General features: G+C 52.7%; 7 protein-coding genes across 7 annotated transcripts; 3 read left to right on the forward strand and 4 right to left on the reverse strand.

The window, feature by feature from the left end:
* Positions 1 to 118: 118 nt before the first annotated feature.
* On the reverse strand, positions 119 to 1,228 carry PG994_003638 (uncharacterized protein; the record flags this gene model as incomplete). The annotated part of the gene is made up of 5 exons (XM_066855047.1): positions 119 to 142; positions 194 to 660; positions 734 to 882; positions 968 to 1,002; positions 1,082 to 1,228. The coding sequence occupies 5 exons, from the start codon at positions 1,226 to 1,228 to the stop codon at positions 119 to 121; spliced, it is 822 nt and encodes a 273-aa protein (XP_066719325.1).
* Positions 1,229 to 2,789: 1,561 nt separating this feature from the next.
* PG994_003639 (Protein arginine methyltransferase NDUFAF7) lies at positions 2,790 to 4,472 on the reverse strand (the record flags this gene model as incomplete). Its single annotated transcript, XM_066855048.1, has 3 exons — positions 2,790 to 3,875; positions 3,944 to 4,213; positions 4,266 to 4,472. The coding sequence occupies 3 exons, from the start codon at positions 4,470 to 4,472 to the stop codon at positions 2,790 to 2,792; spliced, it is 1,563 nt and encodes a 520-aa protein (XP_066719326.1).
* Positions 4,473 to 4,911: 439 nt separating this feature from the next.
* Positions 4,912 to 6,429, forward strand: PG994_003640 (kinase-like domain-containing protein; the record flags this gene model as incomplete). The annotated part of the gene is made up of 1 exon (XM_066855049.1): positions 4,912 to 6,429. One exon carries the CDS (start codon positions 4,912 to 4,914, stop codon positions 6,427 to 6,429), a length of 1,518 nt encoding a protein of 505 aa, XP_066719327.1.
* A 646-nt stretch (positions 6,430 to 7,075) lies between these two features.
* PG994_003641 (uncharacterized protein) lies at positions 7,076 to 8,006 on the reverse strand (the record flags this gene model as incomplete). The annotated part of the gene is made up of 2 exons (XM_066855050.1): positions 7,076 to 7,783; positions 7,875 to 8,006. 2 exons carry the CDS (start codon positions 8,004 to 8,006, stop codon positions 7,076 to 7,078), a joined length of 840 nt encoding a protein of 279 aa, XP_066719328.1.
* A 4,221-nt stretch (positions 8,007 to 12,227) lies between these two features.
* On the forward strand, positions 12,228 to 14,013 carry PG994_003642 (RNA recognition motif containing protein; the record flags this gene model as incomplete). Its single annotated transcript, XM_066855051.1, has 6 exons — positions 12,228 to 12,292; positions 12,450 to 12,459; positions 12,556 to 12,720; positions 12,834 to 13,415; positions 13,467 to 13,720; positions 13,776 to 14,013. The coding sequence occupies 6 exons, from the start codon at positions 12,228 to 12,230 to the stop codon at positions 14,011 to 14,013; spliced, it is 1,314 nt and encodes a 437-aa protein (XP_066719329.1).
* A 2,191-nt stretch (positions 14,014 to 16,204) lies between these two features.
* Positions 16,205 to 18,793, reverse strand: PG994_003643 (uncharacterized protein; the record flags this gene model as incomplete). Its single annotated transcript, XM_066855052.1, has 1 exon — positions 16,205 to 18,793. One exon carries the CDS (start codon positions 18,791 to 18,793, stop codon positions 16,205 to 16,207), a length of 2,589 nt encoding a protein of 862 aa, XP_066719330.1.
* Positions 18,794 to 24,059: 5,266 nt separating this feature from the next.
* PG994_003644 (General amino acid permease AGP2) lies at positions 24,060 to 25,983 on the forward strand (the record flags this gene model as incomplete). The annotated part of the gene is made up of 4 exons (XM_066855053.1): positions 24,060 to 24,553; positions 24,616 to 24,766; positions 24,879 to 25,289; positions 25,363 to 25,983. 4 exons carry the CDS (start codon positions 24,060 to 24,062, stop codon positions 25,981 to 25,983), a joined length of 1,677 nt encoding a protein of 558 aa, XP_066719331.1.
* Positions 25,984 to 26,124: the final 141 nt, after the last annotated feature.

Below are 26,124 nucleotides of genomic sequence, written 5' to 3' on the forward strand. Positions count from 1 at the left end.
TTATGCCGCCTCAGGAAACTCCAATGCAATGCATTAATGGATACTGCCCATGTTTCCCCGAAGCCAATAATACAGTGTACAAGGGGTAAGTTCAGGAACCAGAGGATTAGTCGTCCCACTAGGCCACCTTCTTCTGATCAACCTAGTAGAGTAGGTCAGTATAAGTATTGCGCGCAGTGGGACGGTGACTTACCAAGAAATCCCAGATCATGCGAGCCAGGTTGTCTGGCAGCGTGAAGAGATCAACTGAGAACTCGCCCATCTCCATGTCATTCTTCGTGTAGGTATCCTCGTTCTTGTGGTCGTGGATCATCTGGATGACGTGCAGCAGGTCGTCCTCGTCAAGCTTGGTCATGGCATCTGCCATCTTCTCGAAATCCCACTGGTTTTTCCGCTTCTTGCCGTCGTTGGCCTTGCGAACCTTGTTGACCTTGGGATCCTCCTCGGTGCTAACGGGGCCGGTCTCGCGCAGGATGTTGAGCAGGGCCTGGGAAGGGTTCTTGAAGGTGACGGTCTGGAGAACTTCGTATCGGGGCGACTGGAAGTTGAGGTCGTGGTATACAGTGGTCTTACCACCCTTCTCGGTCGTGAACATGTCAATGGACATCTCGAACTCGCCCCATCCCTCATTCTTACAGGTGAACGGAGGCTCTGTGAAAGCTGCACGCACACTGTCAGTGATACAAAGACGCAAAAGGGAAGGCCCGGGTTTGCATGAGATTAGACGACGTACTCTGGTTGGGGTTGGCGAAGGACGGGTGGAGGTTGTAGGTAACCTTGGTGAAGCAATTGGCAGGATGCTCGCCACCTTCGGCGTCAGTGAGGAATATCTTAACGCTCCATTCCTTCATAGGAAACTCTGGCATAGGAGACTCCTTGTCACTGTACAGGAAGAATATTGTTAGGAGGCCGAACGTATGCGATGGCGGGTTGCGGCGCGTCGTGCGCGGAACGCGGTCTGACTTACATGTTGCGCTGCTCGGTAACGAGCTTGACCTTGCGCTGCAATGCCAGAATGTGTCAGCTAATTAATACGTCGCAACTCACTGGGTTTGCCGGAGGGAAGCGACGGATTTCTTACCTCGAGCTGCATCGTGGACGGACTGGAGGCTCGCTTTCGCTTGAGGCCTGCACTGTGATTCTCGGGTTCACTCCTGTCGTCCTCCAGTCGCCTCGAGGAGCGCGTACGAGTAGGCCGGGGCTGAGCAGCCTTGTTGCTTGAGGTCATGTTGCCGGATCAAGGTTCTTCCGTAGAGTATCCTTGTGCGCTTTTTCTGGGGCTTGGATCCTTGCCAAGGATCTGTGCGTTCCGTCTGGAGTTTGTGCTTGATTCGTGATCCTGAAAGAGTCCGTGCGCCAAACTGATCAATGACCTGGGGTGGCTGAAGCTGCATTCAATGTGGAAAGTTGTGTGGGTGACGTGAGTGACGAGGGTGGGTAACGAGGATGAATAAGTCCGATTATTGTTAGTAGGTAGATTGGCTTGAAGTGTTTCTACGTTCCGTTCAATATATCTGAGCTTCGGAGTTTTGTTATGCTCCTCCAGTTTATAAGATTCAGATACTCCCAGATGTCAAGACATCTCCGATAGATGGGTCGGGATTCTTCGTCGCTTTCAAATTCTCATCTAGCATTCAATGAAAGGTACAGACTCTTCACTTTCAGTAGAACGCTTCAAGTGAAACCGTGTACACGCAATCTGCAACTCAAAAGACTTCTTTGCTCGACTTGTCTAAGGCACCCTGATTTGCACGATTATTCGTCGGAATAAGCCACCATTCACTAACCACAGTGTTTAAGCAGGCATCCGAGCCATCACAGCCGGAGATAGGGAGCAGGGGTTTTTTCTTTATTCTCCGTCATTATATAGCAGAGGCTGCCATCTAGCTTTTGTCTATCCATGGGACTTGCATGTATGGCAGTTGAATCTTTCTATGAGAATTTCGAATGTATCAGGTATGACAATCCCCCTTTTTGAGTTGAACATTGAGGGGTCACCTGCTCGTTGTGAGTCCTTCAGCTCTGATGGAGAAGGAACCCATCAGCTACCTTCATTCTTCTTATGAGATATCAATGCTTCTAAACACCATGACGATTCTGATTCGCAGAAGGGTCTCTTGGTTTACGTTGAACTCGAGAACTCATCCTGGTATCAAGACCCAGACTTGTGTTACAGTCTAAAACCGTGGCAGTACAGCAGAAAATCCAAAGATTGGTATAAAGAAGATATGGCCGACATCAGCGATGGTAACCCGCCACTACGACACAGGCTACCTGCCGCCCTTCGGCTTTTCCGATGTTGAATTTTAGAGCCTGGACCACATCGAGAACGAGTATGACTCCGAGGCCGTGGCCGGGACTCTCAAGGGTAACAACGGCTACGGACCCTGGAGGCGGTTGGAGGAGGCCACCCGGCATGCGTGTAGCGCAGCCCACGTGGAACACTATCGTCTTGAAGAACACATGAGAGCTTGGTTCAAAGTGTATAAAACCTCGAGTGTGAGTGTGTTATTAAGTTCTGATCAAGTCACTATCAAATCTATAAGTCTCTGATAACGCTAGATACAGCCCATTGCCCAGGCTTGTTGCGTCACCATTACTAAATTAAGCATGTCGAATTGGGATCATTCATTGTCTCTCTATTTTGATGTTGCATTGCTATTTGTTCCCAATTAGCCTTGCCATGGTCTTGCTCGAGCCCATCGAAAAGGGGCAACACATTGATTTACATATATTGATACATAAGTTCGACAATGTTGTAGGCAAACGTGGCCCGCAGATAATGCCACCTAGCCCAGTATATCGCCCCCAAACCCAACGGGGCGTCTACGCCCATCGTTCTCGGGCAAGATCGCCAAGGCTTTGTACAGCTTGCCCATGCCGTTGGGGCCGCGGTCCACCAGCCTCTGGCAAGCCTTCTCGATCTCGACCTTGTCGTTTCCTTGGCCTTGGACTTGACCGGCCCGCTTCGCCAGCATGTCCGCGCGCTGCTTGATGCCCATGCCCTCGAGGAAGTCGGCCTGCTGGACGGGGCCGTGGACCTCGACGCCCTCGCTCGCCTTCATGGCCGCTTCGGCGATGGCGAGGAAGTCCACGTCGGCGCTGAGGTCGACAAGACCGGGCTCGCTGAAGGAGCTCACGCGCTGGTGCTGCTTGATGCCGCGGAGCGAGTTGACGGGGATCGTGTCGCTGGGGCCGTAGTCGAGGATGAGGGCGGCGCCGGAGGGCTTCTGCTTCGGATATTGTGGTGACCCGCCGATGCGAGTGGCGAAATCAGTAGCGTAGAGCGAAGCGTCTGGGCAGACCTCGATCACAGCATTGGGGGTGGACTTCAAGGCCCGGTAGCGGGATGATGTCTCGGGGAGGTAGAGGGAATGACGGGTTGAGGAGGATGACAGTGTGAGCTGGAAGTCGGGAACAGGTCCTCCGTGCTGTTCCGCCTTGGGCGTACCAAGGGACTGATGGGTAGAGTCTGGCGGTGTAGGTGCGACAACCATTTCTCGCCACTGAAGGGTTGGCGATGTTGCGTTGGGTGTTCTCGGGTTTGGACCTGGGGTCGAAACAGGGGATGGGGTTTTTTGTGTGGGTGGAACCTCAACGACTTGGAATGCGTGGATGGGCAGAGCATCAAAGAACTCGTGTGCTACAATAAAAGGGGTACTGTCTGGCTTCTGGGGTATTGACTTGATAGTTTCAGTCCAGACGATGGGCAAGTCAGAATACTTGGAAGTGCTGTGGTGCCCTGATTTGGACTCTTGTGACTGCGCGCCTTCACCACACAGCAGGTTCTTCTGTGCTTTCCTTAGCTCAGCACTGGCTTCCACCATGTATACTGCATCAATAGCGGAGGCCATGTCCTTGAAATTTCGAATCGTCTAGAAGTATGTTAGCAGGGCTGTCGTGGTGCTTGTAGTGATGCATCGTATATTCAAGATTGACCTACACGCAGGATATCATCCATCAAAGTACCTCTCCCAGGGCCGACTTCGATGAGCTCAACTCCCTGCTTGGGGCGGCCTTGGGACATCCATTCTGCAACAAACCAGATTCCGATAAGCTCTCCAAAGACCTGAGAGATCTCAGGAGACGTGATGAAATCTCCCTTTCGACCGAACTGGTCACGGCCTTGTTCAATGGCTCCGGTATAGTAACCTCCAATATCTCCAGTAAGACACATGCGCATGTAGCTAGCCAGAGGGATCGGGCCAGTGACCTATAAGAAGAAAGTTAGATACCAGATACTCCATTGAGAATAACAGAATCACCTTGATGGCCTCGGCTAGTTGTTTAGCCAAAGGGGTTGACCATTTGCGACCGCCATCTTCATCTTGTCTAAAGGCCGTTGTGGCACTGAAGCTTCTTGAGCTGCGGTGGAAGAAGCTAGGGGCAGCTGATATGGAGAGCCGGGAGACTCGGGTTTTCGGTAAAGTTCTCAGCCCTTGACGGGCTACCAAAGTAGCAATTGACCTCATCTTGGTCAAACTAGACATCACGACTTTTCCATGGCAGGTAGCTGGCACATATCAGAATCAAGAAGAGAGACGGAGACAGAGCTATGATGAGAGGAGTGGTGTCGCATCAAATTATTATGGGGACCGGAGCTCTGAAGCTAAAGCTTGGAGCTCAAGCTCTGCCGGCTTCAAAGCTGCGGCTACCCGAATCAGTGGGCAGGTTCAATTGGCTAGGAGTTTAGGACGTACACTTCAGCTCCCTGAACAACCAAAAGTTTTGGACTGAGCATTTCCCGGTATCGCGAACTTGACGTAACACTTACTACTCTTTGTGACAATCCAAATAGGCCGAATTTCCAAGTCACAACCTCCACCGCCAGCAACTAATTCTCGTACAAGCACTCGGGCAGCGGCGCCCAACTCGAGGGTGCCCTGGACGCTTATACATACGGCTTTCACCATGGCGAGCAAATCACGATGGGCCGACACCGAAGAAGACGCTGAGCTGGAGGCGAAGCTCAAGCGCGAAAAGGAGGAGAAGAAGCGCCTCAAGGCCGAGAAGGCTCGCAAAGCCGCCGAAGAGGAACAGAAACGCATAGCCTCCAAGGCACAACAAGCTGCCGCAGCAGAACAACAAGCACAGCAAGAGCAAGGACGGTTACTAAACGAACCCCCTACGAAGCGGCGGCGGCTCACGCCCGATCGAGACGACGACAGGACGACTGAAAAGGGCAAAGGAAAAGACGACGGCAGCAGCAGCACGGGCGAGAGCAGCGCCAAGCTCCTGCGATTCGAGGCGCCGACGTGGAAGCCCACCGCCAGCGTCGAGAACTACGACAAACTGAACGACATCGAAGAGGGCACCTACGGCTGGGTAGCGCGCGCGAGAGACCTGCGGACCGGCAAAGTCGTCGCGCTGAAGCGGTTAAAGCTGGACGAGGCGACCGGTGGCGGAATCGCGACGACGGCGACGACGAGCCGCGTCGGCCTGCCCGAGACAGGGCTGCGCGAGATCCAGATCCTGAAGGACTGCTCGCACCGCAACATCGTCGGCCTGCACGAAGTCGTCATCAACGACGCCGCGGCCACCCACCCCAACCGCAAAGAGCCCATCGAGGCCGTCTTCCTGGTGCTCGAGTTCGTCGAGCACGACCTCAAGTCGATCCTCGAGGACATGGCGGAGCCCTTCCTGGCGTCCGAGGTCAAGACGCTGCTGCGGCAGCTGGGTGAGGGCGTCGCCTACCTGCACGCGCACTGGATCCTGCACCGCGACCTCAAGACGTCCAACCTGCTGCTCAACAACCGCGGGCAGCTCAAGATCGCCGACTTCGGCATGGCGCGCTACGTCGGGGACCCGGCCCCGCCGAAGCTGACCCAGCTCGTCGTGACGCTGTGGTACCGCGCCCCCGAGCTGCTGCTGGGCGCGCCGACCTACGACGCCGCCGTCGACCTGTGGAGCGTTGGCTGCATCTTCGGCGAGCTGCTGGCGCGCGAGCCGCTGCTGCAGGGCCGCAACGAGGTCGACGCCCTGTCCAAGATCTTCGAGCTGTGCGGCGTGCCGACCGAGGAGACCTGGCCCGACTTCCGGCGCCTACCCAACGCGCGCAGCCTGCGGTTGCCCTCCGCCGCCAACGCCCCCGCCGCCGTGACGGCCAGCATGATCCGCGCCAAGTTTCCCCTCCTGACCGCGGCCGGCTGCCAGCTCCTCAACTCCCTCCTGTCCCTGGACCCGCGCAACCGCCCCTCCGCGGCCGACATGCTCCGCCACGAGTACTTCACCCAGGACCCCAAGCCCAAGCACGAGGCCATGTTCCCCACCTTCCCCAGCAAGGCCGGCCAGGAGCGGAGGCGGCGCAAAGAGACGCCCAACGCGCCCGGCAGGGGGCAGAAGGCGCCCGCCAGCGTCGACTTTAGCGGCATCTTCGCGGGCAGGGAGCGCGAAGAACGGGGCGGCGGGTTTAGTTTGCGGATGATCTGATGAGATCCGATGAACCAACCCGGACTGGGCTGAAGGAAAGTCACACATAGCCTTAGAGTAGTACATAACTGCCTTCCCCTTTATCTGTGATATGCCTTTTAAATGATGCTGTCCATAATGAAGTCGAGATAAGAAGGGTTTATTCACTACTACAAGCATCAACAGCAGCAGCAGCCGATGGTGTGGTTCAGACAGTAGAAGTCATTGATTAACACCCAGACAAAGTATAACGTCACTTGCAAAGGTTTTGGTAGGTGATCATATTAAGCTATGTGTCGGTAAAACATGCGTCCCACCAATGGCTCATATTTGTCTCTAGCAACAGTTGGTCATTTCCATATCTTGCGTTACTCTCCTAGGTTAGACACTTTCGTGTCTAGGAGATATGTTCTTTTTTTGTCGCCCCCAAATAGCCTCCCTGTCCTATCCTCACAAGCTATGTATAGCCCAAAATGCGGACCAACATCAAGTATTATAAACGCCCAATGCAACATATTCAACCCCAATTCTCCGTGCTCCGTATTACCAAATTTGTATGAGTTTACCCAAGATGCAGAGTAAGATGCTGCTGCCCTGATCATAATATGCACAGTTTGAAAAAGTTGTGGGAAAAGACAAGACGCTCCACGCTCAACCGGGTGTCGGTCTATAGCAGCTGACCGAAGCCGGCCACGAACCATGTGAAACTCAGTATCGTGATCACACTCATCGACACGGCGAAGCCCAAAGCCTTGGTATCAAGGCTGGCGGCGCCGTTGCAGGTCGCGCATTTCCACTCGTTCAGCGGCTGGTAGTCCTGGGGCTTGTACAGCCCGAACTTGAAGCCGTCAAATGTGGAGAGGTAGCCAGCTTCGGCCGTGGCTGAGACGGACGACTCGGCGTCGTAGATGATCAGGGTGTACTCCGCAGTCAGCAGCTGGTTCTGGACAGCTGTCTCCGCGTAGGAGTGCGTGTCCCAGGTGTAGCTGCCCTTGGTCTCGTAGGTCATGTTTTGCGTCAGAGTCCACGTCTTGGAGGCGGTGCTGCAAGAAACCAGGACATCGATGGCAGTGGGCGTAGCCTGCAGCGACGTATAGTTCCATCCCCAGGTGATGGTCTGACCAATCCTGTACAGCTGAGTTCCCAGAACCGGAGCGGGTGTCAGCATGGAAACACCGCCGGCGGGATCTTGCGGGTCAAACGTCTCGTGCGTCGGCGAAGTACTGTTGCCGGTATGCGTGGGCTTGGAGTCGCCGGACTTAGTTATGCCTCCCGTGTTCAGGTTTGTTGTTTGGGGCTCATCGCCTCCCGTAGTGGTCGATGGCGCGGGCTTGTCAGTAGCCGAGGGTTTGGCGTCGCTCTTTGGGTCCGCAGTCTTGGTGGGCGCTGGTGATGCAGTATCTGCGGTATCGTGTTAGTGTTTTGCTTGTGACTTTATTTGTGGAGAATCCTGTTACGCAACATACCTTTGGAGGGTTCATCTTGCCGTACGACAAGAGTATCGACATCAGGAAGCCAGCTCGGCCATGCTGAGGCAGTAGAAGAAGAAAGGCAATGGCAGTGGTCAAGATTTGACCGAAGCTCATTGAGGCCCTCATGGTGTTTTTTTTAACGTCTAATGTCTCAAGTGCTGGAATGACGGTTCGACTTTCTCCCACGCGGAACTGCGAGGAGGGCAAGATTGATATGGGATAAGTCGAGTTGGACGCCCGCTAGGCTGGTTGATACAACAGTGCCTCTGATCTTCGAGAAAAGCTGTTGTGACACGTCCGAGGAGCACGAATAGTTGTCGTGGACGGGACCTGTTGTGATTTGGCTGGACTTAGTTGCGGCTGATTGCTGCTGCTAGGGCCTCCTTATTCTCGCTGGGCGTTGGGAAAACAAGCCACAGTACGAATTGCGTGAACGATGGGCAATATTACACGGACGAAATCTCCCTTGGGAATTATTAGGCGGCCGAAGACAAGTGGTGTAAGTGTCTCGGATATAGTCGAAGCGATTGTCGGAAAGAAAATAAACAGCAGAATAGCGAACGTCGGGTAAAATAGATGTGAATTATCCCAGGGTTTGAACGACAGACCGTCAGGAGTTGACGAGTTGGGATGATGGTGAGATGGGGAGACAGGATCTCGTGGTCAGGGAAATTCAGGATGGAAGCGTCTTTGAAGGCAGGCTTAGACGTAGAACCTTCGCTGGGGGGCTTAGCAGAGACGGGCTTAGGTAATGATGAAGGGGGACTGAGAGCCAGCTGGACTGGAGTCGGGGAGTTCCGTGCATTAATGACGGGCCACTGAGGAGGGAGCAAAAGACGCCGTTCAGAGTGTCATCCAGCCAGCGTCTGGGATTTTCGGGGCTTTCTGGGCCAGGTCGGTCAAGTCAGTCGCTGGATTCAGTGAACACGAGAAGCTGTGGCCCACCTGCGGTACGTCCTCGCGCCCAGACGGGTTTGGTGCCAGAATTCTGGTGGATGCTCCGTGATGGGATTCCTGGCTTCTAGAGTTCTTTTTCATGCAAAGTGAATGAACCTTGGTCTAACTTGGCAGATAGGTGGGCTCTGTTTTGCGTGTTGATATTCTTCAGGTTCGGTCAGGTTCGGTCGGGGGGTCGAAGATAAAACTATGGAAATCTCAGGTCTTTTCCCGCAGCCTGTGTCTCGCCGGTCTTGTTTACAATTGAGTGAGTGTATGCATGTATCGGCCGTTTTGTTATTTTGGACACGCAAGCCGCCGCCCAGCCAGTCCGGGCCATTTGCGCTATCGATGGAGAGGGCGATGAGTGTGAACCGCTAGTCGACCAAGCGACGGCGATCTGGGCTTGGCCAAGATCGTATTTGCTCTTCGTCTCTGCCACTCCTGTTCGTTCGTCCAGTCCCGGGGTGGGGCGAGCAGGACGCATCCAGCATCCTGCATGCATGTGGTTCGGGTTTGGCTGGTTTTTTTTTGTGTTCACTTGTCCTGGCACTCGCCCTCTAGTCTGCCAGACGGTCGGGCTTCTGTCCAGCAAAAAGCCGCCTAAAAATAGAGATGATCTTCTCTAACAAAGCCGATCACCTCCTCGTGTTCCCCGTATATATTTTATGTATGGCCTCATCCACATTCCTCGATTGAAACTCATTGAGCCTCACGAGATGTGTCGAGGTTGGTGTAGCACATTTTACAATTGCCCCGAAAGACAATAGACTCAAGTCTTAATGGCGGGGAAATTTACCTTCTTGTCGCCTGTATCGATGGAGTTTGATTGACTACAAAACCTGCAAAATCCACTGGACGCCATCAGCACAGCAGCAATGCAACCCGCCATCTGACCAAAGCGCCCTACCGGAGCTTGCTGCAGGCAGGTACGCATACGAACATTGTGTATTGAGCTGCAGCTATGTAGGTACACAGCCAAAAACCCAACCTCCCTCGATCGATGCAGCGCAAGCATGGCGCTCGGTTTTGTGAACACCCGGTGGCGGATTGCTTCTTTTCTCATTCCTGTAATGAATCCTTCTGATGAATCGACGTCATTCCGCCTGTCGGTTCGCATTGGGATCCGGATCTGGCGGAGAGGGTAAACTCGTTGATCCAGGGCATAAACATTCAGGGGTGCATCAATTCTAACATCGGAGCAATCTATCATCCAGTGTCCAGCCAGTTTTGGTTTTGCGTGAGGCTTTCGGACGCAGCCATGCGCGCCGTGCAGTCCGTTGTGGAATCGGATGATCCCAACCCATCCCAACCCAGCCACAACAACGTGCAAACCTTTCCATCTTGACTTCCCAGTCTGAAATAGAGAGACATCTTGCTAATGGTTGATTAAAGACAGCTCTTAATCAATATACAGGTATGCATGCGGTAATACATACCTGGTTGGACAGCTCTGCCGTCGAAAGCTTCGGTCCGTTGCAGGAAGGGAATTTGCAGCACAGACCCAATTCATCAATATACTTCAAATCCCGTCCAATGTCCAAGCGATACTTCGGTTTGATTCATGGCTCTGATTGTCTCGAGGGAATGAGCATTGCTCAAGCACAGTTCTCCATCAAATCAGTCTACGTCAATAAGCACACCTGTATGTGCTATTAACGCAGCAATGGGTTTTCATGGACTGCGTGTCTTGCCAGTTCTTGGCTTGCCTAGCACCTCGAATATCATTGCTTGAAGCTCAAAATCGCCTGGGCTGCCGCACCAGAGCCAGAGGACAGAGTGAGAACGAGAACGGCGAACTGGCCATGTACAGTATACTACCTACCTACCTACAGTGCAGACAATTCAAATGGCCATCCCATGCGACGGATTGAATAACAAGAAATTCTGATTCAGGAAGTGTATACCATCTTAACAGGTTTGCCTAGGTACTCTCCCACTCAAGGTATGGTGATTTACCCGCTCACCGAGATAAGGGCAGACGGGACGACAACAGTCGATAGATGCACATACTGCCGATCTCTTGCCTTTCGTGACGGCAGCTACGAGAGTTGGGTGTCAAGCAAAAGTCATGAAGCCCTACGCAGACACGCTTTATCATCTGGCGAAACGCTCTAAAGGGGGCGGCCACTTTTCGAGCACTTATTATTCCTCACCTGATCGTGGTCCCATGCTTTCCCTCGATATTTGGGGCTTGTCATGTATCATAATAATGTTTCGTGTCAAATACCTATGTTAACTTGTCACAGAAAGTCATCTTGGTTCGACATTTTCTTCACCTTGAGGGTTGCACTAATGTGGTAGGGTTGGTCGTGCCCATGGCAGATCTGAATCGTCTTGCTTCGAAACCTGCTTAGTAAGTCGACGGGCTGCTGCTAGCCCGAGGATGAGAAGTTTTAAAGCACTTGTGGCTCTGTTGAAGAAAAGCCGCGATGGACTTGTCGGGACACAGTACTCAAGTTTTGATGTATGTTTCGATGTGATTGTTGTTCCTTTCCGTTTCCCATGTCTCATACGTAAACGGTACGGGAATAACCACCTGGCGACCCAGCCAAAGTTGGATCTTCCCGGTACCGCGGAGGGCGCTAGGTGTAGATCAAAACAGGACCCGAAGAACCTAGCAACTGGCGGGGGTCTGGTGCATCTCAGCAGTTAGTTCATCTTGCTATTTTCTCGATCTGCCATAGATAGAAAGAGAAAATAGAAACACTGGGGGCTGGAGTTGGAAATCTGAAATCCGAATATAGTAAATCGAATCCTAATAATAGGCATCGGAAACCTGCTGTGGTCAATATCAAAAGGAATGAATGAATATAAATGCATCTTACTTACATGTAGATAACCTCCTTGCCGCCGGTTTGCTTGTCAAACCAACCTTTGCAGGCTTAAAGAGGAAAAGGTGCTCTGTAAACGACCCCTAATAGGACCCCAGTTTAGATGCAGTCAGCGCCAACCTTATCTTCCAAACAGCGAGCCAAAAGCCCCACCACCACTAACACTGACAACCACTAAACGCGACTGCGCTGCTGTTGAAGCTCGAAGCCCAAGCTCCTTTCAAACAGAGGCAGAAGCAGGAGCAGGTGCCGTTGCCGCCCCAGGGACCAAACAACGAATCAACTGGCAGGTCCAAACGATCTGTCACACTGCCATTGGCCATTTCTTTTCATTTTATTTTGTCTCTATTCTTTCCCTGGTTGGGGGGAGAAGGGAGGCGTCGCACGAGACGAAACGAGGGAGTAGATCTTTTAGGGTTGATCTCTTTTCGATCGTCTATTCTGTTCTCCCTTCCATTCTCCCGCATTCCTTCTCCATCTTTGTGTCTGGAAATCCCAGTGCCTATTCACACACGCGCCCGAGTGAGATCAAAGTCAATTGCGGCTTGATCACTCGACGACGTTCCCGTAGCTCAAGATGACGGCGGCTACGTCAGGTACCGTTACTATCGACCGTAATTACTTTGAGACTCTGCTCCGCAGGTAAGTTCAGCCCCTCCGCGTCCGGAACCCGAGCTTGAAGCAACTTCAAACTAGACCCTAGCAACCCTCCCCTCAATGTCTCATCGTGAAGCTTTCCCCTCGCCTGCGGGCACAGTGGAAGTGAAACTTTTGTCGCGGAGGCTGACTCGTAGTATAGGGCCAATGTTGTACGTTTGTCCCCAACGCCAGACGAGACGATACGATACGATTCGATCGATCTGCTAGTCCTTTGAAACACCACTCTAATCAAACCATCTACGTAGGATACCAATGACTTCGCGGTGGCGACAACAGGCACTCCGTCTCGAGCCCAGGACTTCACCATTGTCCCGAATGTCGAGTATGAAACACTTCTCTCCATTGCTCACAAGTTTTCCCGACTTCGACAAAACCTAATCAATGGAGGCGTCACGGAACCTACCATTGCTGTAAGTCCGCACTATCCACACCTGCCGCAACCCCATGGATCGGCACATGAGGGATACTTTCGGGCCACTCTACGAGTTGCCAAATCCAACGTCGAACTAATGCTTGCGTAAAGGTGTTGAGCCAGGACGTCGAAGCCCCGCTTCCTGATGCCGGCACTCGACCTTTGGAGAAATTGGAGCAGGAGAACACTGACGACGGCGGGGTCGTGCTCAACCATTCCAAGAGCTCGTATTATACCTCCAACAATAAATCGGATGGGCGGCATCACACATCGCACATCGGCAACGGATTTGGAAATGGCGGCCATCATGGCGGGTACGGCGGCAGATCGGTTGGCAACCAGCAGGCATGGGGCGATGTGGATGTCGCCGGCGACGACTTCTCGGCCTCTTACTCTGGCGAAGGGTTGAGCCCCGAGGCAACTCATCACCAAACGTTTGGCCAATTCACCCAGAACGCTGAGGTCCAACGACCACAATACGCCCGGATGTGCAAGAGAACCATTGTTCTGGCTGGACTTCCTGACAACACAAAGCACGAGGACATCACCAGGGCTGTGCGCGGTGGCCAGGTTCTCGAGGTTTTTATCAGATCACATGAACACATGGCCATGGTTTCATTCTTACGCGAGGAAGATGCTGTACGCTTCTACGATCACTCGAGGCGCCATGATCTGTACATCAACAATAAGCGGGTAGGTGTATCTGGCCCCTCCTGCCATGCGATAAGCTAACCGCCGCTATAGGTATTCATCAAGTGGGCTGAACGACACTTCCATCTTGCCGGCCATGTCGCACACAAGATCGTTCAGGGCGCGACCCGTAACATGGTCATCCGGCGCGTCGACCCCACTCACACCGAGGACAGCGTTAGAGATGATCTTGAACACATCCACAATCTGGTCGTGATCAAGATCGAGTTTCTTGGGGGCAGCTGCTACATCAAGACCAATTCTGTTCATAACGCTATGTTCGCTAGGACCTGCATGATGAGTCGCGCGTAAGTTTCATGAGTTGCTTTCTAGACTGTACAGATGTATTAACGGTATGGGTAGCAAGTACAAGGGGTCCAAGATTGATTGGGATTTGGATGAGTGCGCGCAGCCCCTGAGAGTAGAGCAGAAGCCGCCGGCGCCTCCCAAGCCTCAGCGCAACCCCTCACCGAAAAAGCCTGCTGTCAGCATCAACCGCTTTGCTACGTTGCGACTGGATGATGAAGATGATGAGAGCGATGATAAGTTCGACACCTCATCTGAGTTTCCTGCATCCACGACTGTCGGGGTGACGGCATAAGGCCGTGACAGACAGCCAACCGGGAACCGGGGCATCCTCCTCCCATTATTTGTACGACTACTGCGCGGGTCATGCAGCATCAGATCCGTCCCGACAAGGTAGAGCCATGGAGGAGACGGTTCGTATGTCTCGTATGGTCTGTGGCTACTTTTTTTATTGACTGGAGGGGTGGGGGCGGCGTCGAGGAGTTGAGGACGGTTTGATATGGATACCCAGAATTGTCAAGATTGTTACAGCACCAGCATACTCGACTTGATGTCAGGAAGCTGGCAGGGACGGTTACTCAGGGGGGTGAGGTCTGAAAATTGCAGATGCGAAGTGGTAACAAGTGTGTTCCTGTAGCTTTGCGTATTACGAAACAACACGACTCATTTCAGCCATACTGAGTGGCTATACATTCTGTTCTCAATATGGTTCACCCAATGTTGTGAAAGATGCTGTCTCCTCTGCCACGTCATGTACCATCCTGTCAGTTAGTCCATCACCAGCTACCCAACTGCTTGAAGTGACAATACGTATGGTACGCCCAAGCCAAACCCAGAAATAGAGGTCGTTATTTGACTGTTGTAAGTTGGTCCCATGAATAAACAGATGAACGGTAGAGGGTTCTTTGCGGATGTTACAAGGGACAAGTTGACTTCTCCTTTGCCTCTCTACTTCCTTGACCCGGCCGTACGGTACACTAAAGATGATTCTATTCTGGGGTAGTCCATCACCAAGCGCTTAAAGGGTTGATAGGGAGATGCCGACAAGCAAACCAGCAAGGGAACAAACAAACAACCGGCGATATCGACCTTCCTTTTTGGGAAACTCGTTAGATTCTTTGCCTATACGCAGAAAGAAAGCTGGGTGCCTAGTATGTGTACAGCCAATCGGACAGGAAGAAGAGAATTCGGTTCCGGAATCCTTCTCATGCATGCATGCAAGCAAACGAAGCGACAGGTATCTATTAGCTATCATCAGCTATATAGATAGCATAGTAATCGTTCTCGGCCCGGGTAAGGTGTGGCCCTCTAGTAAAGGCGAGAGGTGTGTGTGATCCGATGTGACGTGGTTCGAGGGAGGTGCAGCGGGTGGGTGGTGCGTGACCGGGCGACGGATCGAGGCTGGCTGGCTGGATCGATGATGGTTCCATGCCATGCGACAGAGACACATGGGTCCTGTGGTGATACGATGTGGTTGCAGGGTCTATGCGTATTTGTGTGTGAATACAAGTAAGTACTTCATCTGTTGTATACTGCTTCTCCTTGGACCAGTCGAAGCTGTATATAGAGAATGTGGCGCCAGTCACACGATATGGTACGGCATAGTCGGGCTGGTCTGTCTTGGTATCCCGCATCCCGCCCCCTACAGACGACCAGGTTCCCCGCGCCAATACTGACACTCTGAAGTTGTGCAAACACACCTTGGTCGTACATACGTAGTACTATCCCACCTATCGAGCCTTATCACGAGTGTTACATGTATGCGGATAGTCCTGCGCTTTTCTCCAAGATCCAGGTTGATTCGCGACAGCTCAATATCACTGTTTTCTTAGACTTTGAGCAATCAACGGAGAGAAGGTATTATCCGAAGAGAGACTTCGAGTGTATTCCATCTGAAGTTCATCACATCAACAGCAGCAGCAGCTGCTGCTACTGCTACTGCTATTACTACCAACGATCACAGCCACTACGGGTTTGCCCACGGCTGGTCGGCATAAGTGATGTAGACGACGATGCCCTTTGAGATTCGGTCTGTCCGGGATGCGTGCCGTGTGGCGGCCGTTAGCTCTTGCTGAATGAAAGACATACATACAGCCACGTTTCCATCAAGAAGAGCACGTTAGATTTGCTGGAGTAGCTGCCATGTACTTCCATAGCACTAGGTACAGGGAACTTGCTTCATAACAACGTACTTCAAGATAGCGATCATATGATAAATAGCAAATTGTCCATTATAACTTAGCTCGTAATATCGCTATAAACCAACGTATAGTATTTGATCTGATACTAAAAAACTAAGGGTATTCCATGCGCTATGACTCCACACGACCGCCCAGATGCATGCTCACTGTACGACTATGAAAACCATTGGGGTTCCCCCTTTTCCGCCTCCCTCCCGCCTCCCGCCTCCCGCGACCGCGACCGCGACCCCTCACCCGCCATCGACAGACTAGATAGCCATTATTAGATGGATCCCTAGATCCCGCTTAGCGTTTCGCGTGATTCCTAGACGCATCCTTCAGGAAACCCATTAAGAAGTCTCTATCTGCAGGTGTTAAAGGTGTCTGGCTGCCACGCCTGCTGCCGAGCGATGCGTTATCACCAGCGCCGGAAGCAATGGAAGCAACGCGAGATCTGGGTCGCATGTTCTCGCCCATAGAAGCCGGCTCCTTCCCTTTCCCAAAGAGCGAAAGTAGGCTACTCTTCTGCTCCACAGTTGCCTCGGGGCGGGCCTTAAAAATCCCGCTAGGTACGGGAAGCGTCGCTGCTGAAGGCGCCCCCAGAGACATGGCGAGGTTGGAGGCGCTCGAGTCAAAACTGGTCCCATATGGATACGCCATAGACCGAGTTGGTGTGGACTGCTGGGGTTGGGGGGACTGCTGGAATGAAGGCACCGGTTTCTTTCTTGATGCAATAGCAAGAGCTCCGAACGGAAGATTCAGTTCTGGGTTCGACACCTGGGACTGCCCATGGTGTTCGAGACTTTGCCTTACTGCGGTGGCTGGTGACACAGACTTTTCTAGGGCAGGCACAGCAGCAGCAGCAGCGGCGGCCGCCGCACCAAGGCCTAAAGGCGATCGGCCCTGCGGCATAGTCTCGCCGCCCACCAGCTTCTTCGTTGTATCTGTCTGCTTGAACATATCCAGAAGGCTTGACTGGTGCTTGTTAAAGGATCCAACGGGATGCGAACTGTTTGATGATGGGAACTGCGGGCTGGCTGGTCCGATATTGATGTTCTGAGGGTAGCCTTGAGACTGCGGAGTGTTTTGGGGTGGGGCTGCATGCTGTTTGACGTCTGGCTGTGGTGTAGTACCCTTGAACACACCCAGCAGGCTCATCGAGTGTGCAGTTGGCTCGAGGCTTTGTCTTGGTTGAGGAGGGGTTCCTTGTGCACCAAGAGGGCTTTGATGCTGATACTGCTGATACTGCTGGCTCTGTTGTTGATGCAAGTGATGCTCCTGCTGCTGTTGTCGTTGCTGCAAATGTTGCTGTTGCTGCTGCTGTTGTTGATATTGTCTTTGCTGCAGATGCTGTTGTTGTTGTTGCTGCTGCTGCTGCAGATGCTGCTGTTGTTGCTGTAGATGCTGCTGCTGCTGCTGGGCAGCATTGGCTCGGTAGCCTTGCGGTGGTCCAGTAGCGGCCATCTGCTCATGCATTGCTGGCGTTGGCACCATCCCTCGAATGAGTAAGGATTGCTGGACCTGGGGAGGTTGAGGCTGTGGATGCATGAGCTGTGGTGGCTGCTGATTGGATTTGTGACGGGGTGAGACCAGGATTTCTGGTTGCCCATTATAGTCTGTCGATATATGAACCTGGGGCCGAGCAGCCTGGTGCTGGTATGCTCGGTTAGGTTGCTGCTGCTGTTGAAACTGTTGTTGGCCAACACCAAAATAAGGTGGCTGTCCCTGTGGGTAGGACAATCGTTGTGTTGGATGGTTATGAGGTGGTGTGCGAGGTCGAGTTGCTTCGGTGAAGACCTGTTCATGTGGCGTATGAGGATACGGGTGAGCCGAAGGCGAAGCGCTGGTATGACCGTTCTGGCCCGTCGATGGCGCTTTGGATTGCAGGATCGACATCAATGCAGCCCCAGCGTTCACATTGGTCGCAGCGCTGACACCTGACGGCATGTATGCATTGCTAGCATCGGTACCATTCGATCCTAAGCCTGGTTGGTAGACGGACGTGGGTATAGGAGGCGAGATCTCATCGATCTCGTGCTGATCGTCCTCGGTGAGGAGATCCTCCTCCTGTATAGTAACAGGATGTTGCTGTCCCGTCTGTCTCGCAGCTTTGTGGGCATCGCGCTTCTTTTGTTGGACTACCCATTTTTTCAAGGGTACCAAGAATGGCGCAACCATGTAGAATTTGTTGGCATTCGTGGCAGCTTCTGCGGCGTTGCCCTCACCGCGACCAACACCCTTCTTTTTCCTAAAAGCCGGTAGATCCTGCAACTTGTACCATTGGATTTTGCCAATCTCTTTTCTGGTTTTGGGTTCGAATACGGTATCCATGGGCACGTCCCGGAAGACGTAAAGACGCATGTGCTGATCACGCATAGTGATCTCGATGTACTTGACATTGTTGTCCTCGGGAACAAGACCGGCGCCACGAACATCGAAGCCCGTCTCTTCGAAAACCTCACGGATGGCGCAGTCGAGGTCATCCTCGTCCTTGTTTATCTTCCCCCTCGGAAAGCTCCAGTTGGCGTTGCTTTTCCAACCTCGGACAAGCACGGTGCTGTCCATGGCATGATTCATCATGATGGCGCCGCGCACAGGCACTCGCGTCTTGTACAGCACGAACTCATCAAACGCCTGCATGTAGCTATCTTCGCTGAACGAGGCGAACAGAGGACAGTGCTGGAACATGCGAAGGCAGAAGGTGCGCAGCGACATGTTCGGCAGGGTCGGGTCTAGCGGTCGAATGAAATCTTCGTAAAACCAGTGTGCCTCCTCAACTTGAAAGCAGATGCGGGCGACAGACTGTAGGTCTTCCTGCGGGAGGTTTATAATGAAGCGGACACATAGATCGTCCAGCCAGTCTTCGAGAGACATCTTTTCCTGAACCTGAGACATCATGGGCCAAATATTCTAGCATATCCACGGCGAGGCGCGAGAGGGTTCGGATGTAGGAAGCGTTTGGCGCGACTGTCAAGACGAAGAGGGAGGGCTCATGCGTCGGGTGTTGGTTGACGTCAGTCAGCAAGCAATCAGGTTGAAGCCAGCAATGCTGCTTTGGAGACGGAGAGGTGGAGTAAGCGTGACAATTGGAAGTCAGGTCATCCAAGATGTCGGTCGGTAGGAGGTAAGAATGACTTCTCCCAACTTGAGAAGACTGTTGAATAATGCAAAAGAAGGAATCAGTTGGGCACTGATGGGGCAAAAAGGTTCGCGAGGACGGTTGGGAGCGTAGCTTAGGGCAGCTTCTTGAGGCTCGAGTTGGACTGACGACCTCAACAAGACGATTGTCGGCCTCTGTTGACGTGGAGAGCTCTGAAGCCAATTATTTGCCTGCAAGCTGGAGGTGGAGGATGTGGGGGGGATAATGGATTGCGTGCGATAAGATAAGGTCGTCGTGTGGCTTGAAGTTACCGCAAGCCACCATTGATTGTCGTGCACACCATTCCTTACCTCTTACCTAAGTAAGTATTAGTGTGCGGACGGGCGGCAGGCCCTCAATGCAGAAATGGACTTTTGGTGGTCCATATCGACTTTTTACATCGATTTTTAGAATTCGCACGTTAACCAGTTGCCGGTTTCCGTGTCGCGGCGGAGGCTGGATCATGGAAAAAGTACAGTACCTACCTACGCATACGTCAACTGTAAGCAGTAGTCACAAGAATGGACACAATTGCATTAGAGGTGGCAAGCACCAGAATTAGCCGGTGATAGTTATGCTATTCGCCAGTCGGCAGCCCAATACGCCGGACCATCCAATCGGTCTGGTCCCAAATGCCTGCGAACAATTGTTTAACCTAATCCATCACGTTCTCGAGTCTGTAGTGGACAGTAGGGAGAGCTCATTGTTGCGATCAGATGCTACGGTCTTCGAGGTAGTATTCATTCGGGAGGCAACTCTACCACTTCCTCCCCAATGTCGTCATATGAACAGACGTCGGGCTTTTCCAGCTTAGCACCACAAAATTGCCCAGTATTGTTTGTTGTTTACTTGTCACGAAGTTCGACCGATCAACGATCTTCTTATTTCTAGGTATGCCCAAGCATGCCCGAACTCTAAGTTTCCTGCTTCGCTAGCTGGGCGACGATCAGCGGTCAAACCACCAAGGGGACCCTCCAAGCCATTCCACTTCCCTTTTTCCAACGTACTTGGTTAGAATAGATGAAGTGTCGCCCAAAGCCCCAAAGCCCCAGAGGCCCAAAGCTCGTCGGCCTTTGGCGCAGATACGCTTTTTCAGCCATGTAATTGCGCTGGAAACCTTGATCGGGGGTTTCCCAAGCCGCTGGGATATCTAATTAAAGACCTCACCTCACGTAGAGCCGTAACAGACCGCAGCTATGAGCGCGTACATCAAAGCTTCTCGGAAGATCCCTGGCTGAAGAGAGAATTGTACCGTCCTGTCTTGGCCCCTTCTATGTCAGGCAGCCGCATTCCTCGGTCGCCGCGGCCTTCAGAGGCTGTGAGCATCCCGTCTCCATGGCCATGTTGACAAAGGGTCGCCATGTGATGTCGATTAGCCAGCGCTTGGAAGTATTCCGTCTGCTCGCGACTCAGGATGGCCACGAGTAGGTACAAAGCCGCTGCGGCTCAACTTCAGAACTCCGCACCTACATGGGCTCCGGGTAAGCCTTTGCCGGTCAAATAATGCAGTATCCATGTGCGCATCGCTGTATGCCTGCTTCTGTTGATGGATGTGACCTCATTCGGTTTGTTTTTGGCCACCGCAGAGTCGAGAGAGCGGAATCCAGTATTGAATAGACCTAGAGCAAGTAGCGTCGTCGTATGCGTGGCAACGAAAATAATGATGGGTTCATTTGGGAAATGAGCTCGTCGGCCGATGTCTTCCCAATGTGCAATAATACACATTTGTCAGCTCGCTTGCAGTTCATGTTGTAGTTGCTTTTAGCGAGCCAAGTAACATTTGAAAGCTCGTGAGTCGATCTGTGATCGCGAGCCCAAACAACCATGAATGCAACAGTCGTCCCACTCAAGTCAGCAGAAAAGAAGGGGAAAGGCTCTATTTTGTATTCAATGTCACCCACCATGCTACGACCGGGTTTCATGTATGTAGACCAAACAGTGTGCAGGTTTTGGCGGGCTCCTTCAATTGACAGCTCACGTGCCCAACCAGCTCCTGCAGGAATGACGAGGGAGACGGGCAGGAAAGGGACAGGTGATCAAGGGCGTAAACCGCGATGGGCAGCGGCTAAACTCGGTTGCTTGGCATCGACTTCGCCCGTGGACCAGACTTCACATAATTCAAGGGGCTAGCAGCTGGGCAGAAACCTCTAGCGCTTAGTGCCATGCACCTACTCGTTTTTGACCCAGCCGGACCGTGGCGGTGATCAGAGGAACGGGGCAAAGCGGACCCTCCGACTCGGTGGTGGGGCCGTAAAATCCTTCATTCTGACCCACTTGTGGCCTCATCTCCCGACTGATTAGCATTGATCAGCCAACTGAGCCGCTCGTCTCATTGGACCACTGCAACTTTCCCCCCCTAGTCACTGGCCCCCTTGGGACATCCGGCTAGTCATACAAACCAAGGTCTCATTTATATCATTACGTTATTTCTTGGTGTGTTTGCCCGCCATGATCATGGATTGTACAATTGTCGGAAGCAGGTAGTCTTGGAAGTGTTGAGGTCGGGCGGGTCATGTACATACATTGGATAGTTCTAGTCAGGGCGGGCCGTCAGTCGGCCTTGCAGCCTATGTTACTTACCTCCTAGGTAACAACCATGAGCCCACCAGCAGTAGCCCAGCAGTAAAACCCGTTAATCAATCAGCAAGCCGATGACTAGTAGTACATACCACAGGAGTGGCTTGTGGCAATTAACTGGTAGCTAGGCGTTTTACTTGTCAGGATTCTAGAAGGACGGTTTGGGCACCGGGCTGTTCCATGATGTGGTTCAGCTGTGTCGACCTACTGGTAGTGCAGTAGTAATTTGTGTTGGTCAGCCACCTCAGACTCACTCAGTTCTCGGCGGTACTAAGTGTAGCCTGCAGCTCTGGGTTTGGGCTGTGCACGAATACCCCCTCATTGTCACAATGCTTTGGGCTGGGCATTGGGATTCACCGAGAGGCTGTTACGGCTAACATACATACATGTTCCTTGTCCGCAATGCGGTCAGAAGGCTCAAGGTGGGCTCATGGATGGCGGTGGTCACTAACAACTTGGTGTTTCGGCCTCAAAAATTTATTTGATGGACTCAATGTGTCGTTGCCTGAAATCCTAAAAAATAAACCCTTGTTCTGCCATTTCCATTACATACATGCATTCGGTTTATCCCCCATTTTCTTATGGTTTCTTTTATTATTGGCCAATTGGTACTGATTTATTCGAATCACACGTGATTGGAAATGGTTTTGGATTAGGTGTCGACTAACAAGTGAAAAAAAGATTGACAGACGAACTTGATCAACAGGTTTATCCACCACAGGAATCTGCCATCCTGTCTGTCTACAGGCGTTCGGGCATTTTTCTCTCGTTCGGCGAGTCCGCAGTTCGGTTCCGCATGGTGCAACACGACCAGCGTCGGAAGCATGCTCTGACATTGGACGATTTTTCCTTCAATATCTCTGCCTGCGTCTGCCACGCACACTGCCTGGGCCTCTAGGCCTCTGAGAGCTGAGCAATGCGAGCCAAGATGGTTCGGCGAGAAAGTGGCTTGACCCAGGACCCAATCAGAGGCGGTTTGGTTGCAAGGGAGGCTTGCCAATTGCGACATTTAAAATCAAACCCTTCCAGGGTTGACTTCCAAGACTCGCTAGCGTCGGGCGCGGGGCCAAGGGTCAAATCTGTGTGCGTCGGAAAATCTGGGTGGGTACGAAGCGAGGGTCAGGACGTGAACATGCTCGTACCAAAATAAAGGTGGGTGCGTAGACTGGTCCCGACGTCATCTCTCTGGGGTGGATGTCTTGGTTTGGATTTAGTCCAGGAATCTTCCCCAGACACCAGACCGGCCAGGGACGAAGGAAGCAAAAGAATGCATAGAGAAAGGCAGAGAGGGAAAAACGGTGCAAGTCTAGTGGTCTAGCAGAATCCGTCGATTGGGCTTTAATTTGATTGCAGCAAATACCAGCAACTGTCGGCTAAGAGAGGCAGGCTGGTTCATGGCATACCTACCTACCGAGCTTCTTCATTGACCGTGGCCGAAACCTCTCCCTATCTCTTCCTCCCACTCCGCCCTACGCTTTGATACGTACGTACGATGAGGATCTATCTGCTGCACCACACAGTGACCACTGCAGGAACTATCCCCTTGTACGAAGCAACCTAGACTAAAACAATTGGAACATTGGAACGGGAGAGATGGGCCACAGGCCAGCCACGCTTACTACAAGATGTCATCTTCCAGTAGATGCACGTTCCAGCATGGGGTAAAGCCAGGATACGGACCAGGATGCGACCAGGATGCGGCCAGGGTATAATTCGACTGGGCAAAGTAAAATGGGATATATTTTTTTATCAGTTAACATGGGCAGTCACCCTCTGCCCATGTCGCTAGTCTGGTTCGAGGGTGTGTTTTTTCCACCCACACTATGTAGATAACGCGACAAGCGCAGTCAGCTTCTGATCAGCCTCTCGTAGCAATCCGATCATAGGCCCAGACGCTGCGACTGCTCTGATAGGTTGTGCACTCCCATTCTGGTCAGTGGTCCCAGTCGGCCCCCCCTCCGAACCCTATCCTCTGGCTACTGCACGTATGTATGTACCGTACCGTACATTCTATCTACATACATGCAGCGGCACACCCCTCCCCCGGCCCCCCCCATCCTAACGGATACTAGCTGCCAGAGGAAAATACAAGACCCACCATCCCTGCTCTCTCTCCCATGTCCCCTGTCTATCCACTCTTCCCATCATTGACCAATCCCCTCGGCCGCGCGCGCGCCTCTGAGGGCGAGAAGAGGGACGCAACGCAGATACTCGACAAGACCCAGAGGAGGTGCGCATTGAGAGTAGGTATCCAAGAGTGGTGCCGTCCTCTATTTCTCGCTTTTGCAAGCAGGCTAGGTAACCTACGTAGGCGAATCTTGGAATTTCTGGATCTGCATAAGTACGCCGTCTTTCCCGTGGTCGGTTCCCCGTCTCGAAACCTTTCCTCTTTCACTCTTTCTCACCCATTCCTATATTGGCTTCCAACTGTTCAACTCGGTAAAGATGGCTCCCTCCTCTCACAAGTCCGAATCCAAGGAGACCGGCAGCGGCTACGTGCGGGATTCCGACGATGTTGCTACCGGCCATGTCGTCGAGAACGCCGACGGCCTCGTTCGCCGGCTCAACAACCGTCAAATCCAATTGATCGCCGTCGGTGGCTCTATCGGCACTGCTCTCTTCGTCAGCATCGGCCAAGGTCTCTACAATGCCGGCCCGGCCAGTCTCTTCCTTGCCTACCTCCTCTACAGCTGCATGCTCGGTCTCGTCAACAACTGCATGGCCGAGATGGCCACCTACATGCCCGTCAGTGGAGGATTCATCCGAATGGCCGGCAAGTGGGTCGATGAGGCCTTCGGCTTCATGGCCGGCTGGAACTTCTTCCTTTACGAGGCTCTCCTGATTCCCTTTGAGATCACTGCCCTGAATATTGTCCTATCCTTTTGGCGTGACGATATTCCTGCCGCCGCCGTTTGCTGCGCTTGTATCGTACTTTATGCGTGAGTTCTCACCGAGTACTAATCCTGCCCCTTGGCGCACCGAGTACTAATACGGCCTCCAGTCTGCTCAACATGGTAGCTGTCCGAGCCTATGGTGAGGCTGAATTCTGGCTTTCCGGAGGCAAACTCATCCTTATCATTATGCTATTCTCCTTCACCCTCGTCACTATGTGCGGTGGCAACCCAAAACACGATGCCTACGGTTTCCGCCACGTAAGTATATATCATCCCCCCCGTTTCACAGTTCAGTCGTGGTGAGAATTGCGCGCGGTGCCCTGTTTTTCTTCCGGGCGTTTGTACTAGACAATTGCTGACACTATCGCAGTGGAGCGACCCCGGCCCTTTCCGCGAGTACCGTTCCACCGGCGGCTTGGGGCGCTGGGAGGGATTCTTAGCTGCTCTTTGGAACTCCTCGTTCACCATCGTCGGACCCGAATACATCTCCATGGTTGCTGCTGAGGCCAAGCGACCGAGTATACACATCAAGACTGCTTTCAAGACCGTCTACTACCGCTTTGGCGTTTTCTTCATCCTCGGAGCGCTCTGCGTTGGCATTGTTGTTCCCTACAACGCCAAGGCCCTCGCAGACCTCTACGACGGCAGCGGAAGCGGTGCCGGCACTGCTGCTGCCTCGCCCTATGTCATCGCCATGAACAATCTTGGAATCACCATTCTCCCCGACGTTACCAACGCCCTTATGCTTACTAGCATTTTCTCTGCCGGCAACACTTATACAGTAAGTCGATGTCCCCTCCCCCCCCCCCCGCCCCCCAACGTGCTCGGTTGTTAGTTTGCTGACTTCCCAATAGTACGCCGCTACACGCAGTCTCTTCGGTCTCGCTCTTGAAGGTCGCGCGCCGCGCTTCCTCCGCAAGACTCTCAAGAACGGAGTCCCGATCTGGTGCTTTGCTGTTACCATGTGCTTCCCCGTTCTGTCGTTCCTGTCGCTCGGCAGCGGTAGCAGCGAGGTTTTGACATGGCTGGTAACCCTGATCACCGCTGGTGGTGTCATCAACTTCATTGTGATGTGTGTCACCTACATCTTCTTCTACCGTGCTTGCATGGCTCAAGGTGTGGACCGCCAGTCTTTCCCGTACACTGGCTGGTTCCAGCCTTACAGTGCCTACATTGCTCTCGCCTTTGAGACGTGTGTGGTGTTTTGCTACGGTTACGCCAGCTTCTCGCCTTGGAGTACGAAGGACTTCTTTGTGAACTACACGATGGTGATTCTGGCGCCTGTTTTGTTCTGCTTCTGGAAGCTTTTGAAGCGCACCAAGTTCGTCAAGCCCCTTGAGGCGGACCTGGTCTGGGACCGTCTCATCATTGACGCATATGAGGCTTCCTTCACCCACGCTCCTGTGGGATTCTGGACCGAGGTGCTGCAGATGTTTGGGCTCCGAAAACAAAGCAGGGAACCCAGCAAGGTTTAAAGTCGAATTTACAGTAAATGTGAGAAATGCGTGACGATGGCGTTTTGGATCGAAGATACCCTGTTTGCGCTCTCTTCCACAAGAGGCTTGACGCAACAATGGAATTATTTGTCTTAGCCCGGAATTTATTATCAAAAATCC

This window comes from Apiospora phragmitis (assembly GCF_038363925.1).
Source record: "Apiospora phragmitis strain CBS 135458 chromosome Unknown utg000004l:1.0-3135199.0:1.0-3139288.0, whole genome shotgun sequence".
Lineage (NCBI taxonomy): Eukaryota > Fungi > Ascomycota > Sordariomycetes > Amphisphaeriales > Apiosporaceae > Apiospora > Apiospora phragmitis.